Source organism: Leishmania martiniquensis, chromosome 26 (genome assembly GCF_017916325.1).
Source record: "Leishmania martiniquensis isolate LSCM1 chromosome 26, whole genome shotgun sequence".
Taxonomy (NCBI): domain Eukaryota; phylum Euglenozoa; class Kinetoplastea; order Trypanosomatida; family Trypanosomatidae; genus Leishmania; species Leishmania martiniquensis.
In genome coordinates, this window is record NC_090161.1 from 524,074 (window position 1) to 537,903 (window position 13,830).

At 64.2% G+C, this 13,830-nt stretch overlaps 3 protein-coding genes across 3 annotated transcripts; all 3 read left to right on the forward strand.

Annotated features, from left to right (window-relative positions):
- Positions 1-795: 795 nt before the first annotated feature.
- LSCM1_04153 (uncharacterized protein) lies at positions 796-2,040 on the forward strand (the record flags this gene model as incomplete). Its single annotated transcript, XM_067321674.1, has 1 exon — positions 796-2,040. The coding sequence occupies one exon, from the start codon at positions 796-798 to the stop codon at positions 2,038-2,040; it is 1,245 nt and encodes a 414-aa protein (XP_067177905.1).
- Positions 2,041-8,397: 6,357 nt separating this feature from the next.
- LSCM1_04154 (uncharacterized protein) lies at positions 8,398-9,645 on the forward strand (the record flags this gene model as incomplete). Its single annotated transcript, XM_067321675.1, has 1 exon — positions 8,398-9,645. One exon carries the CDS (start codon positions 8,398-8,400, stop codon positions 9,643-9,645), a length of 1,248 nt encoding a protein of 415 aa, XP_067177906.1.
- Positions 9,646-11,376: 1,731 nt separating this feature from the next.
- On the forward strand, positions 11,377-13,539 carry LSCM1_04155 (uncharacterized protein; the record flags this gene model as incomplete). Its single annotated transcript, XM_067321676.1, has 1 exon — positions 11,377-13,539. The coding sequence occupies one exon, from the start codon at positions 11,377-11,379 to the stop codon at positions 13,537-13,539; it is 2,163 nt and encodes a 720-aa protein (XP_067177907.1).
- Positions 13,540-13,830: the final 291 nt, after the last annotated feature.

The following is a 13,830-nucleotide window of genomic DNA, read 5'->3' on the forward strand; positions in this document are numbered from 1 at the left end:
CCAAGCCCCTTTATGCCTGCGCTCGCGCTGTCCCTCTCGCGCGTAGGGCGGGCTTTTCCTCTCCCCTCTCCCGCGCCGCTGCAGCGCGGAGCACGCCCAGGCACGCTCCACCCTGCATGTGTCCCGGCGGTGGCAGCCCGCTCGCCCGCGCGCGATGAAGCGAGCGGGGGCGCGTATGCTGCGGTGCCGTGGGATGGGCGCCCTGCCAAAGACGCCAGCGATATGCCTTGCGCCTGCGACGCTCACTGAGGGCGCGGACGCGAAGGCTGCGGACGGCCCCCGGTGCCGTGGTTCTCACGGACGCTGGCCGACCGAGCACTCGCTCGACGGCGCCGGCCTCTTCGTACCGGGTGGCAGGGGCGGCGTGTGCCTGCTGGGACGCGCGTTTCGCCCGCCTTTCGTGGTCGCCTGCCGGGCTGGCGCACGGTGCAGCAGCGGGAGTTTTGTTCGCCGTGGGTGCCCGCCTCGCCCTCGACCGCACCCGCCGACGGTGGGTGTGCGCACTGCGTCACGACAGCAGCGTGGCCGCTCCCGCCCTTGTCGGGACGGACATGCGCGTGTAGGGGCGTCTCAGCAGAGCCCACGGGTCGCTGACGTCTTGCCGGGGTGAAAGAACGTACTCAGGATAGCGCCGACCGGGTGCGCGCGGCGCGGATTCGGACGCGCTGTGTCGGCAGGCGCGAGATGAGCGCAGGTCGCGCCATAGCCCTGCCGCCGCCAACGCATCGACCGCAGCGGTGCCTCGTCTCCACCAAGCCGGCAGCGGCGAGCCCCCGGCACAAGGGCAGGCTCTGTATGTGTCCCTCCCCCCGCTCTCTCCGCAGTCATCATTCCCCCTTCTCTCCCCACCCCCTCGTCTCCTCGACCGCACCACCGCTCTGCAGCGCGCGCATCCACTCCTGCTCGCCCTCGCCTGCTTTCCTGCGCCCCTCTCTGCGCTGCCTCGTGAGCTGTTCGGCTGCCGCCTACGTGGTCCGTGGCGCGTACCTCGATACACGACCCATACGGAGTCGGAGCGTCATGGCCACCGCTACCGACAGCACAAGCTCTGGCCGTCATCAGCGGCGCCTCGGCCACGCCGCAGGGATGTCTCGTGCGTTCCTCTGCGTGTTTGTTGGCCTCCTGTGCCTCGGCGTGGCGAGCTCCGCTGCATACGACGCCTCCCTGTACCCGATCAACGACTTCGTCCTCGGGTATGTGATGACGGGGCCAAAGCTTTTACTAATTCTGAAGGGGGAGTCCCGAAGTTTTGATCCCTTCTACTTCACCCACACGTTGTACGACGTGTTCTCGCGACACGATACTGCCATCGCGAACATCAGCTGTGTGACGGTGGTGGACTGGTGTGCCGTCAACACACCCAATGTCCAATACAACATGTTCTGCCCGTATGGCTCGAAGCACAACGACGACCCGAACTACAACTTCGTGTTTGCGCAGGTGGTGCTGTGCGGGTGGGACGGGACAGTTCTTTCCTCTCCAGAGCACGTAGACCTCTCCTTGTTTCGTGTCAGTAGAACGAAATTAGTAAAAGATTTCGCTGGCTTGTTCGATGATGGCGTGAGAAAGCCGGGCTCTGGGGACATTTACGTCGTGAACTTCACCTCCGGTACGGTCGCCTACGCTGTGTTCGGCTTTCTGATCGGCATCGTCGTGCTTGCCGCCTTAGTGGTGGCGGTGTGTGTCTGGCTGTGCGGCAGCCGCCATGCCAACCGTAACAAGAGCATCGTGGACCGGGCCATCCGCGCCGTGCGCCTCAGCTATGTCGCCACCCTCGCCGGCCGTGATGCGCCGCAGCAGTACCAGCCATACTTGGGCTACCAGTACAGCATGTACGACGCTGTGCACGAGAACATGCCTGATGACGAGGGGCAAAACTCTCCCTACTGGGCGAACTCGCCGGGCGCCGACGGTGATGTTGGAATGGGCAACGCCAAAGGCGGTGACTTCTCGCCGCGGGACGGTGACGGCCGCGAAATGAAGGACATGGACGGCGTGCAGTCGGCATATCGAAGCAACCCATGGTTGAAGGAACAGTGACGCAGACAGGGAAGGGAGCGCCGTGTGCGTGCGCGTAGCTCTCTCCGCTTCCCTCTGTGGGGCCGTGCCGCCGGCTGATGCAGTCCCTACGGCCGCTTTGCCTCCTGTCGTATTTGCCTCTCCTCCCTCTCCCCCTCCCCGTGCCTGCGCGCCTGTTCTCGTACGCGTCCACGGCCGCTGCCAGGTGTGGCCGAGTGCGGGTGTGCGTGTGCGTCGCCTGCACGGGCCCCTCCTACTCTCTTTTCCTCTCCCTTACCCTCTCTTCTCGTGCTTTGATCTCAGCCCAGGCGAGGAGAGGTGCTGAAACGTCGGGGGCGCGAGCGGGAGCGAGGGGGCGACCAGCCCCAGCGCCTCGACCGCGGCTCACGAGGCGGCCGCGGGGGGCTGGTGAAGGCGGGCAAACGCACAGGTGCACGGGTGCCGCAGGCGCTCTATGCGCGCTGTGGGTCGAGGTCCCCGCGCGCGTCTGCCTCTGCGCGCGTGCCCGAGCCCTCCGTCATCCTCCCGCGGCCTGCCGCCCCCGTGTCCCCGACCCCGTCTCGTTCCGCGCCCCTCCTCACCCCTCCCCATTAACCCCTCCTCCTTCTCCTTTTGCACGTCGCTGATAGACTTCGCCTGCGTCTATGCTGTTCCGGTTATTTACCCTTAACCCCATTCCCCTCCCCCTGCCTTCCCCCTCACTGTCTTGTAATCTTCGCTTCCCTTGGGTTTCCGTTCCGTTTTTTCTCTTGTGTTTGTAACGCTGTCTCTGCGCAGCGCTGACTGTGACAGTGTGTCCTCTCCTCCCTTGCGTTCGCCTCACTGCTCGTGTCGTGGCGGCGGTGGCTGCGATGGTGCTGCTGTAATCGCGCTTCTCGGATGGCGACCGTGCGGGGCACGTCGTCTTCTGTGTGCGCGCCTGCCTTCTCCGTTCCGACGCCCGCATGTGCGTGGGCTCGTCTAGCTGTGATCCCCCGGAGGCGGGGGAGGCGGGGGAGGCGGGGGGCGCGACGGAGAGTGGTGGGACCTTGACTACGTATGGGCGTGCCCTCGCCCCCTCTCCCCACTGCCTCTCGCTCTCTCCCTCTCTGTCTGTCCGTATGCGCACGCATGCGTGTGCGGACCTGTCACAGCGGCTGCTGCGTGGCCGCATCTCTGTAGGGCTGTCTGTGTTTGCGTCGGGCCATGTGGACGCGCGACGTGAGTGCATACGGGAAGCAGCAGACGAAAGCGAAGTAGGTGTTGAGGGGTGCGTCGCTGGAGCTTGGGAGACCGCACGCCTCGTCCGCGTCCCTGGGCCTCTCTCCTACGGGCCCTGGCGCGCTTCGGTGATGAGCGGGGGAGGTGCGTTGCCCTTCTCACGAGTGTGTGCTCTCTGCGACGTCGCGTGTGCCTGCCTTTCGTGCAGCGCACTCGTCATTGTGTGCGTCCGTGCCTGTGCTTGCCGATCTCGCTCGCCAGCCCCCCGCCCTCGCCTCCCCCTTCCGCACACGCACACACACACACGCACACCGTCTCTCACTAGCACAGCGTCTGTCTGTATACCTGCGCGCATGCGCACACATTCGCACACGGAGGCATCTCTTTCGCGCGCTGTGTGTAGACGAGGTGTGATTTTGTGCAGCAGCGAGTCCCTTACAGCGCACGCACGAGCGCCGGCACGCGCCTCCGTCTTTCCTGTCTGTTGCCCCTTCTCCCCCACCCCATTCCTCTGCGCTGCTTGCGCGCACCCCCACTGTCTACCGCTTCCGCTGCTGTCGCTTGCAGGCACGGCTGCGGCGGCGCCAAGCCCTTTATGCCTGCGCTCGCGCTGTCCCTCTCGCGCGTAGGGCGGGCTTTTCCTCTCCCTCTCCCGCGCCGCTGCAGCGCGGAGCACGCCCAGGCACGCTCCACCCTGCATGTGTCCCGGCGGTGGCAGCCCGCTCGCCCGCGCGCGATGAAGCGAGCGGGGGCGCGTATGCTGCGGTGCCGTGGGATGGGCGCCCTGCCAAAGACGCCAGCGATATGCCTTGCGCCTGCGACGCTCACTGAGGGCGCGGACGCGAAGGCTGCGGACGGCCCCCGGTGCCGTGGTTCTCACGGACGCTGGCCGACCGAGCACTCGCTCGACGGCGCCGGCCTCTTCGTACCGGGTGGCAGGGGCGGCGTGTGCCTGCTGGGACGCGCGTTTCGCCCGCCTTTCGTGGTCGCCTGCCGGGCTGGCGCACGGTGCAGCAGCGGGAGTTTTGTTCGCCGTGGGTGCCCGCCTCGCCCTCGACCGCACCCGCCGACGGTGGGTGTGCGCACTGCGTCACGACAGCAGCGTGGCCGCTCCCGCCCTTGTCGGGACGGACATGCGCGTGTAGGGGCGTCTCAGCAGAGCCCACGGGTCGCTGACGTCTTGCCGGGGTGAAAGAACGTACTCAGGATAGCGCCGACCGGGTGCGCGCGGCGCGGATTCGGACGCGCTGTGTCGGCAGGCGCGAGATGAGCGCAGGTCGCGCCATAGCCCTGCCGCCGCCAACGCATCGACCGCAGCGGTGCCTCGTCTCCACCAAGCCGGCAGCGGCGAGCCCCCGGCACAAGGGCAGGCTCTGTATGTGTCCCTCCCCCCGCTCTCTCCGCAGTCATCATTCCCCCTTCTCTCCCCACCCCCTCGTCTCCTCGACCGCACCACCGCTCTGCAGCGCGCGCATCCACTCCTGCTCGCCCTCGCCTGCTTTCCTGCGCCCCTCTCTGCGCTGCCTCGTGAGCTGTTCGGCTGCCGCCTACGTGGTCCGTGGCGCGTACCTCGATACACGACCCATACGGAGTCGGAGCGTCATGGCCACCGCTACCGACAGCACAAGCTCTGGCCGTCATCAGCGGCGCCTCGGCCACGCCGCAGGGATGTCTCATGCGTTCCTCTGCGTGTTTGTTGGCCTCCTGTGCCTCGGCGTGGCGAGCTCCGCTGCATACAACGCCTCCCAGTACCCGATCAACGACTTCGTCCTCGGGTATGTGATGACGGGGCCAAAGCTGATCGTAACGGTTGGTGTGGACCCTTCTGAGTTCTTACCGCAGGCTTTCGTAACGGATGTGTTCATGATCATGACGCGATTCGATACTGCCATCGCGAACATCAGCTGTGTGACGCTGGTGAACTGGTGTGCCACGAATGTAATTGTTCCTCAAGTCAACATGTCGTGCCCGTATGGCTCGAAGTACAACGACGACCCGAGCTACGGCTTTGTGTTTGCGCAGATGGTACTGTGCGGGTGGAACAAAACGAGGGTACCGAAACCGGACGCCGTCGACCTCTCTGCCGCTGGTGTTCTCGGGAAGATGAGCACTAACAGCTTTGCCGGGTTGTACAACGGAGACAAGAAAAGGCCGGGCTCTGGGGACAATTATGTGCTGACCTTCGCCTCCGGTACGGTCGCCTATGTCGTCTTCGGGCTCCTGATCGGCATCGTCGTGCTTGCCGCGGTGGGAGTGGCGGTGTGCGTGTGCCTGTGCGACAACCGCCAGGTCAACCGTAACAAGAGCATCGTGGACCGGGCCATCCGCGCCGTGCGTCTGAACCAACTGGCCGCTCTTACCGGCCGCGATGCGCCGCACCAGGGGAACCAGCCGCGCTTCGGCTACCAGTACAGCATGTACGACGCTGTGCACGAGAACATGCCTGATGACGAGGGGCAAAACTCTCCCTACTGGGCGAACTCGCCGGGCGCCGACGGTGATGTTGGAATGGGCAACGCCAAAGGCGGTGACTTCTCGCCGCGGGACGGTGACGGCCGCGAAATGAAGGACATGGACGGCGTGCAGTCGGCATATCGAAGCAACCCATGGTTGAAGGAACAGTGACGCAGACAGGGAAGGGAGCGCCGTGTGCGTGCGCGTGGCTCTCTCCGCTTCCCTCTGTGGGGCCGTGCCGCCGGCTGATGCAGTCCCTACGGCCGCTTTGCCTCCTGTCGTATTTGCCTCTCCTCCCTCTCCCCCTCCCCGTGCCTGCGCGCCTGTTCTCGTACGCGTCCACGGCCGCTGCCAGGTGTGGCCGAGTGCGGGTGTGCGTGTGCGTCGCCTGCACGGGCCCCTCCTACTCTCTTTTCCTCTCCCTTACCCTCTCTTCTCGTGCTTTGATCTCAGCCCAGGCGAGGAGAGGTGCTGAAACGTCGGGGGCGCGAGCGGGAGCGAGGGGGCGACCAGCCCCAGCGCCTCGACCGCGGCTCACGAGGCGGCCGCGGGGGGCTGGTGAAGGCGGGCAAACGCACAGGTGCACGGGTGCCGCAGGCGCTCTATGCGCGCTGTGGGTCGAGGTCCCCGCGCGCGTCTGCCTCTGCGCGCGTGCCCGAGCCCTCCGTCATCCTCCCGCGGCCTGCCGCCCCCGTGTCCCCGACCCCGTCTCGTTCCGCGCCCCTCCTCACCCCTCCCCATTAACCCCTCCTCCTCCTCTTTACCGCTCATCGTTGATACACTTCGCCTGCGTCTATGCTGTTCCGGTTATTTACCCTTAACCCCATTCCCCTCCCCCTGCCTTCCCCCTCACTGTCTTGTAATCTTCGCTTCCCTTGGGTTTCCGTTCCGTTTTTTCTCTTGTGTTTGTAACGCTGTCTCTGCGCAGCGCTGACTGTGACAGTGTGTCCTCTCCTCCCTTGCGTTCGCCTCACTGCTCGTGTCGTGGCGGCGGTGGCTGCGATGGTGCTGCTGTAATCGCGCTTCTCGGATGGCGACCGTGCGGGGCACGTCGTCTTCTGTGTGCGCGCCTGCCTTCTCCGTTCCGACGCCCGCATGTGCGTGGGCTCGTCTAGCTGTGATCCCCCGGAGGCGGGGGAGGCGGGGGAGGCGGGGGGCGCGACGGAGAGTGGTGGGACCTTGACTACGTATGGGCGTGCCCTCGCCCCCTCTCCCCACTGCCTCTCGCTCTCTCCCTCTCTGTCTGTCCGTATGCGCACGCATGCGTGTGCGGACCTGTCACAGCGGCTGCTGCGTGGCCGCATCTCTGTAGGGCTGTCTGTGTTTGCGTCGGGCCATGTGGACGCGCGACGTGAGTGCATACGGGAAGCAGCAGACGAAAGCGAAGTAGGTGTTGAGGGGTGCGTCGCTGGAGCTTGGGAGACCGCACGCCTCGTCCGCGTCCCTGGGCCTCTCTCCTACGGGCCCTGGCGCGCTTCGGTGATGAGCGGGGGAGGTGCGTTGCCCTTCTCACGAGTGTGTGCTCTCTGCGACGTCGCGTGTGCCTGCCTTTCGTGCAGCGCACTCGTCATTGTGTGCGTCCGTGCCTGTGCTTGCCGATCTCGCTCGCCAGCCCCCCGCCCTCGCCTCCCCCTTCCGCACACGCACACACGCACACCGTCTCTCACTAGCACAGCGTCTGTCTGTATACCTGCGCGCATGCGCACACATTCGCACACGGAGGCATCTCTTTCGCGCGCTGTGTGTAGACGAGGTGTGATTTTGTGCAGCAGCGAGTCCCTTACAGCGCACGCACGAGCGCCGGCACGCGCCTCCGTCTTTCCTGTCTGTTGCCCCTTCTCCCCCACCCCATTCCTCTGCGCTGCTTGCGCGCACCCCCACTGTCTACCGCTTCCGCTGCTGTCGCTTGCAGGCACGGCTGCGGCGGCGCCAAGCCCCTTTATGCCTGCGCTCGCGCTGTCCCTCTCGCGCGTAGGGCGGGCTTTTCCTCTCCCCTCTCCCGCGCCGCTGCAGCGCGGAGCACGCCCAGGCACGCTCCACCCTGCATGTGTCCCGGCGGTGGCAGCCCGCTCGCCCGCGCGCGATGAAGCGAGCGGGGGCGCGTATGCTGCGGTGCCGTGGGATGGGCGCCCTGCCAAAGACGCCAGCGATATGCCTTGCGCCTGCGACGCTCACTGAGGGCGCGGACGCGAAGGCTGCGGACGGCCCCCGGTGCCGTGGTTCTCACGGACGCTGGCCGACCGAGCACTCGCTCGACGGCGCCGGCCTCTTCGTACCGGGTGGCAGGGGCGGCGTGTGCCTGCTGGGACGCGCGTTTCGCCCGCCTTTCGTGGTCGCCTGCCGGGCTGGCGCACGGTGCAGCAGCGGGAGTTTTGTTCGCCGTGGGTGCCCGCCTCGCCCTCGACCGCACCCGCCGACGGTGGGTGTGCGCACTGCGTCACGACAGCAGCGTGGCCGCTCCCGCCCTTGTCGGGACGGACATGCGCGTGTAGGGGCGTCTCAGCAGAGCCCACGGGTCGCTGACGTCTTGCCGGGGTGAAAGAACGTACTCAGGATAGCGCCGACCGGGTGCGCGCGGCGCGGATTCGGACGCGCTGTGTCGGCAGGCGCGAGATGAGCGCAGGTCGCGCCATAGCCCTGCCGCCGCCAACGCATCGACCGCAGCGGTGCCTCGTCTCCACCAAGCCGGCAGCGGCGAGCCCCCGGCACAAGGGCAGGCTCTGTATGTGTCCCTCCCCCCGCTCTCTCCGCAGTCATCATTCCCCCTTCTCTCCCCACCCCCTCGTCTCCTCGACCGCACCACCGCTCTGCAGCGCGCGCATCCACTCCTGCTCGCCCTCGCCTGCTTTCCTGCGCCCCTCTCTGCGCTGCCTCGTGAGCTGTTCGGCTGCCGCCTACGTGGTCCGTGGCGCGTACCTCGATACACGACCCATACGGAGTCGGAGCGTCATGGCCACCGCTACCGACAGCACAAGCTCTGGCCGTCATCAGCGGCGCCTCGGCCACGCCGCAGGGATGTCTCGTGCGTTCCTCTGCGTGTTTGTTGGCCTCCTGTGCCTCGGCGTGGCGAGCTCCGCTGCATACAACGCCTCCCAGTACCCGATCAACGACTTCGTCCTCGGGTATGTGATGACGGGGCCAAAGCTCATCATGATTGTGAACTCGACTCCTGCAAATTTCATGCCGTCAAAGTTCTTGAGGAGCAGCTACGAGATACTATCCCAGTTTGATACTGCCATCGCGAACATCAGCTGTGTGACGCTGGTGAACTGGTGTGCCACGAATGTAAGTGTTCCTCAAGTCAACATGTCGTGCCCGTATGGCTCGAAGTACAACGACGACCCGAGCTACGGCTCCGTGTTTGCGCAGATGGTGCTGTGCGGGTGGAACAAAACGAGGGTACCGAAACCGGACGCCGTCGACCTCTCTGCCGCTGGTGTTCTCGGGAAGATGAGCACTAACAGCTTTGCCGGGTTGTACAACGGAGACAAGAAAAGGCCGGGCTCTGGGGACAATTATGTGCTGACCTTCGCCTCCGGTACGGTCGCCTATGTCGTCTTCGGGCTCCTGATCGGCATCGTCGTGCTTGCCGCGGTGGGAGTGGCGGTGTGCGTGTGCCTGTGCGACAACCGCCAGGTCAACCGTAACAAGAGCATCGTGGACCGGGCCATCCGCGCCGTGCGTCTGAACCAACTGGCCGCTCTTACCGGCCGCGATGCGCCGCACCAGGGGAACCAGCCGCGCTTCGGCTACCAGTACAGCATGTACGACGCTGTGCACGAGAACATGCCTGATGACGAGGGGCAAAACTCTCCCTACTGGGCGAACTCGCCGGGCGCCGACGGTGATGTTGGAATGGGCAACGCCAAAGGCGGTGACTTCTCGCCGCGGGACGGTGACGGCCGCGAAATGAAGGACATGGACGGCGTGCAGTCGGCATATCGAAGCAACCCATGGTTGAAGGAACAGTGACGCAGACAGGGAAGGGAGCGCCGTGTGCGTGCGCGTGGCTCTCTCCGCTTCCCTCTGTGGGGCCGTGCCGCCGGCTGATGCAGTCCCTACGGCCGCTTTGCCTCCTGTCGTATTTGCCTCTCCTCCCTCTCCCCCTCCCCGTGCCTGCGCGCCTGTTCTCGTACGCGTCCACGGCCGCTGCCAGGTGTGGCCGAGTGCGGGTGTGCGTGTGCGTCGCCTGCACGGGCCCCTCCTACTCTCTTTTCCTCTCCCTTACCCTCTCTTCTCGTGCTTTGATCTCAGCCCAGGCGAGGAGAGGTGCTGAAACGTCGGGGGCGCGAGCGGGAGCGAGGGGGCGACCAGCCCCAGCGCCTCGACCGCGGCTCACGAGGCGGCCGCGGGGGGCTGGTGAAGGCGGGCAAACGCACAGGTGCACGGGTGCCGCAGGCGCTCTATGCGCGCTGTGGGTCGAGGTCCCCGCGCGCGTCTGCCTCTGCGCGCGTGCCCGAGCCCTCCGTCATCCTCCCGCGGCCTGCCGCCCCCTGTGGCTCGAATCCTCTCCTCGTGTTGGAGCGCCGCCGCTTTTTTTCATGTGTGAAGGCGCTGACACAGAATTTGCTTACGTGTGGTTTTGTTGTTGTGTCTTTTTGCTTTTCAACTGAGGTGTCGTCTATTCCGGAGCTCTCTCGCCCAGTGTACATGGGCGCGCACATGGTGACAGTTCTTGGCTGTGAGCGGATGCAGGTGTGCGGGTGCTTCTCGTAGGGGAGTCACGTCGAGAGGTGGTTCTTTTTTCTTGTGCGTTTATGCTTCTCTCTTGTTCGCAGTCTGGGTCTCTTTGGGAGTCTTTCGGTAAGAAGGTGTTGGCGTGTAAGCGCGTGCGCTAAGTGTGTGCACATCTGAGTGTGTGTATGTGTGTGTGTGTAGACGCCTATTCATCTTCATGAGAAGCGGCAAGAGGGAAAGATGCACTGAGGCGCTTCTGCAAGAAAAATATGGAAAGGCGGTAAGGCGATGTGGGGCGGGAAGAGGGACGCTTGGCATTGAAATACGAAAAGTCCGTGACGTGTCCCATTGCTGGAGCCGCTGTGGTGCAGCTCCTCACCCAATGTACCGTCAGGTGTTCGTCCTTAATCCAGCTGCAACAGCTCTTGTCCGCCAATTTATCGGCAGTGAACTGCACACATCGGCGACATTCCGTGGCACAAGGGCGGCTGCGGTAGCGCCAGTGTGATATAAAAGCGCCTCCCCCCTCTCCGCCTCCACCCTCCACGCTTTTTCGCCTGCAGTCCCCCTCTCTCCATCTGCACCGCTCCCTTCGCCATCGGCCTCACCCCTGCTGTGGCCACCACCACTACCCCTCCGAATGCCTTCACGGATTACCCTGTATGTGTGTGTTTGTGTGTGATCATGCTGCTGCGACCCTTTCTGCCTCCTGCACGAAAAATATATGCTGTCTTTGTGCCAACCGAAACGGTTGAACACCGGGCCTCCTTGTTTGGTGTGCATTAGCTCGCCAACGAGCGTAGGCACCCCCCCCGATCATTCGATCGAAACGCCCGTCTCACCGTGGCGTGCATTGCCCTTTCACCTTCCCCTACCGGGTGCATCACGGGTGCGGGTCTCGCCTCTCATTCCCCCTCTCTCGATACCGGCGGTTGGCGCTCTACACTGGTACTCCGTAGAGCTCGTCACCGCCCCCTCTCCTCTCTGCCTTTCTCCCTCCTCTGTCTCAGCAAAACTCGGGGCATCATGAACTTGGCGCCAGATACCATCACCATAGAGGCACAGCGTAGCACAGAGCTGCTGCTGCTCGACTACCTCCGCTGCACCAACCCTCATATCTACGCCCTATGGCAGAGACACCCAGACAAAGAACGTCTCGCGTCCCCTTCCCCCCCGGCCACTTTGTCGTCGCGGACTGAGAATGGCGACGTCAGCAGCAGTGACAGCGGAGACGCCGACATCGCGCCCGCCAGCCCAGCAATGTCGGCAAGAAGTCATCCATTTGTGTACCGTGAGCCGCGCCTCCACCGCTCTGCCCACGTTCACTTCCTAATGGAAAACCTTAGCGCGTCGCCGCAGGACGTGTCGGGCCTTTACCCATCGCGACCGTGGATTGTATACTGGGCCTTGCAAGCCGCCGATGTTCTGGGCGTCATGGAGGAGGTTCTGCACCGTACACCACCGAGCGCCATTGTGGCGTTCCTGCATAGCTGCCTCAGCATCGATCACACTTGCCAAGCGGAGGTCAATATGCGGCTCAAGGCACCTGCCACGTGGGCGAGTAGCACCGAGGACGCAAAAGATGCTCACGCCATCAGCCTTCTTGTGGAGAGCGGCGCAGCATCCTCGAGGGCGGGGCATGGCCAGTCCCATGGGGCGAGTGCCTTTTCAACTCCAATAGCTGAAGACACCACAGGGAGTCCTGATGACCCTTCACGGCCGGTGATGGGCTTCGCAGGAGGTGCCTCGCAGCAAGAGCCGCACATCGCCTCCTCCTACGCAGCTTGCTGCGCTCTCGCAATGTTGAGTCGGTACGAGGATGGAGCTTCGCTGCGGCAACTCCCGCGCGCCGCCATCAAGCGGTGGCTCCTTGCGCTGCGCAACGAGGACGGCAGCTTTCGTGTGCACGGCGGTGGCGAATCGGATATTCGCGCCTCGTACTGCGCCGCGGTGATGACTGCCCTTCTCGGGCTGGATGATCCGATGACCTTTGACGGTGAGGCCGGTCGCCGCGAGTTTGTCGACGACGTGCGCAACGTGCCGGTGCTAACGGTGCAGACAGCGCGCTTTGTTGCCGCGTGTCAGACCCACGAAGGAGGCTTCGCGTGCTCGGCCACCGCCTCGGAGGCTCATGGCGCATACACCCAGTGCGGACTGGCCTCACTGCTGGTCATGAAGCAGCCGTACATGGTGCATCAAGCGTCGCTGCGCCGCTGGCTCGCTGCGCGGCAACTGAACTGCGAGGGAGGCTTCAACGGTCGCACAAACAAGCTAGTCGACTCTTGCTACTCGTATTGGGTTGGCACATCGCACGTACTGCTTCGCACGGTAGAGGCGTACACAAAATGCTTCACAGAGGCCTCTGCCACGCAGCCGCTCGACGCAAAAGAGGCAAGCGCTTGCGAAAATGACGACGTTTCGAGCGCCCATGTGGCCTTGCCGGATCGCTATCTCCGAGCCCGGGAGGTTCTGCTGCTCGACCACGCGCAGCTACTCGACGTAAAGCTGGCTCATGCTGTCGACAATGACGCTTGGGACTGTGCTGAGGGCGAGCACCTGATGCGACTAGATCTGGCGGATCAGTTCCTCGGCGCCGATGACTTGGTGCTTCGATCGGCAAGGCAAAAGAAAGCCACTAGCACAGCCTTGTACGAGCATATACTGGAGAGCCAGCTTTCTGCAGAGCGTGGTGGCCGCAGCGATGGGGACGCGCAGGGCATCCTAGAGGCATGGCGTGTGCGTCAATCGTTCCTCTACGCCGATGTCGGCGACTTCTACTTCAACCAGCGCAAGCTGCAGGACTACCTGCTGCGCTGTTGCCAGGATACTGAGATTGGTGGCTTGATGGACAAGCCTGGAACAGCGCATGATGGGTACCACACCTGCTACTCGCTCTCAGGAATGAGTGCAGCGCAGAACCTGCAGTACCAGACACATGCAGCCACTGCTGCTGCCGCCTCCCCCTCCACTTACCTTGGACGGGCCTTCGTCCGCTCGTACCTTCCTGCACGTGAGAGCAGTATCTGCAGCGGTCGAGAGGAAAGTTGCTGTGGGGTAGTATTGGACGCACCAAGCACCTCGACCGCTGCGGAATCGATGGTGCTGCGAACAACAAACCCAATCTTTAACATTCATCAATCGCGCGTGCTTTCTGCGCTGGGTGCGTGGAGTGCGAAATCGTTCGTGTAAGGATCCCACGCAACTGCGGTCGATGTTGCGTTACGATGCATGTATGGATTCGTCTGTGCGCGCTTTGGGACCTGTGCGCAGGAACGCACTCGTAACTGTTGTGGCTCCCATGCTGTGTATGTGCGTCTTCCCAGGGCATTCAGAGGGAAGGCATATCTTCGTGTGCGTGGACAAGTAGAAGTGGCGTCTTGCCGAATCCCTCCCTCTTCTGTTGTCGAAACCAATGGGAGTGGCGCGCTATGGCCGCTGGTGAGGGAGGCCCGTCTCTGCCCACAAACAAAAGACGGTGTC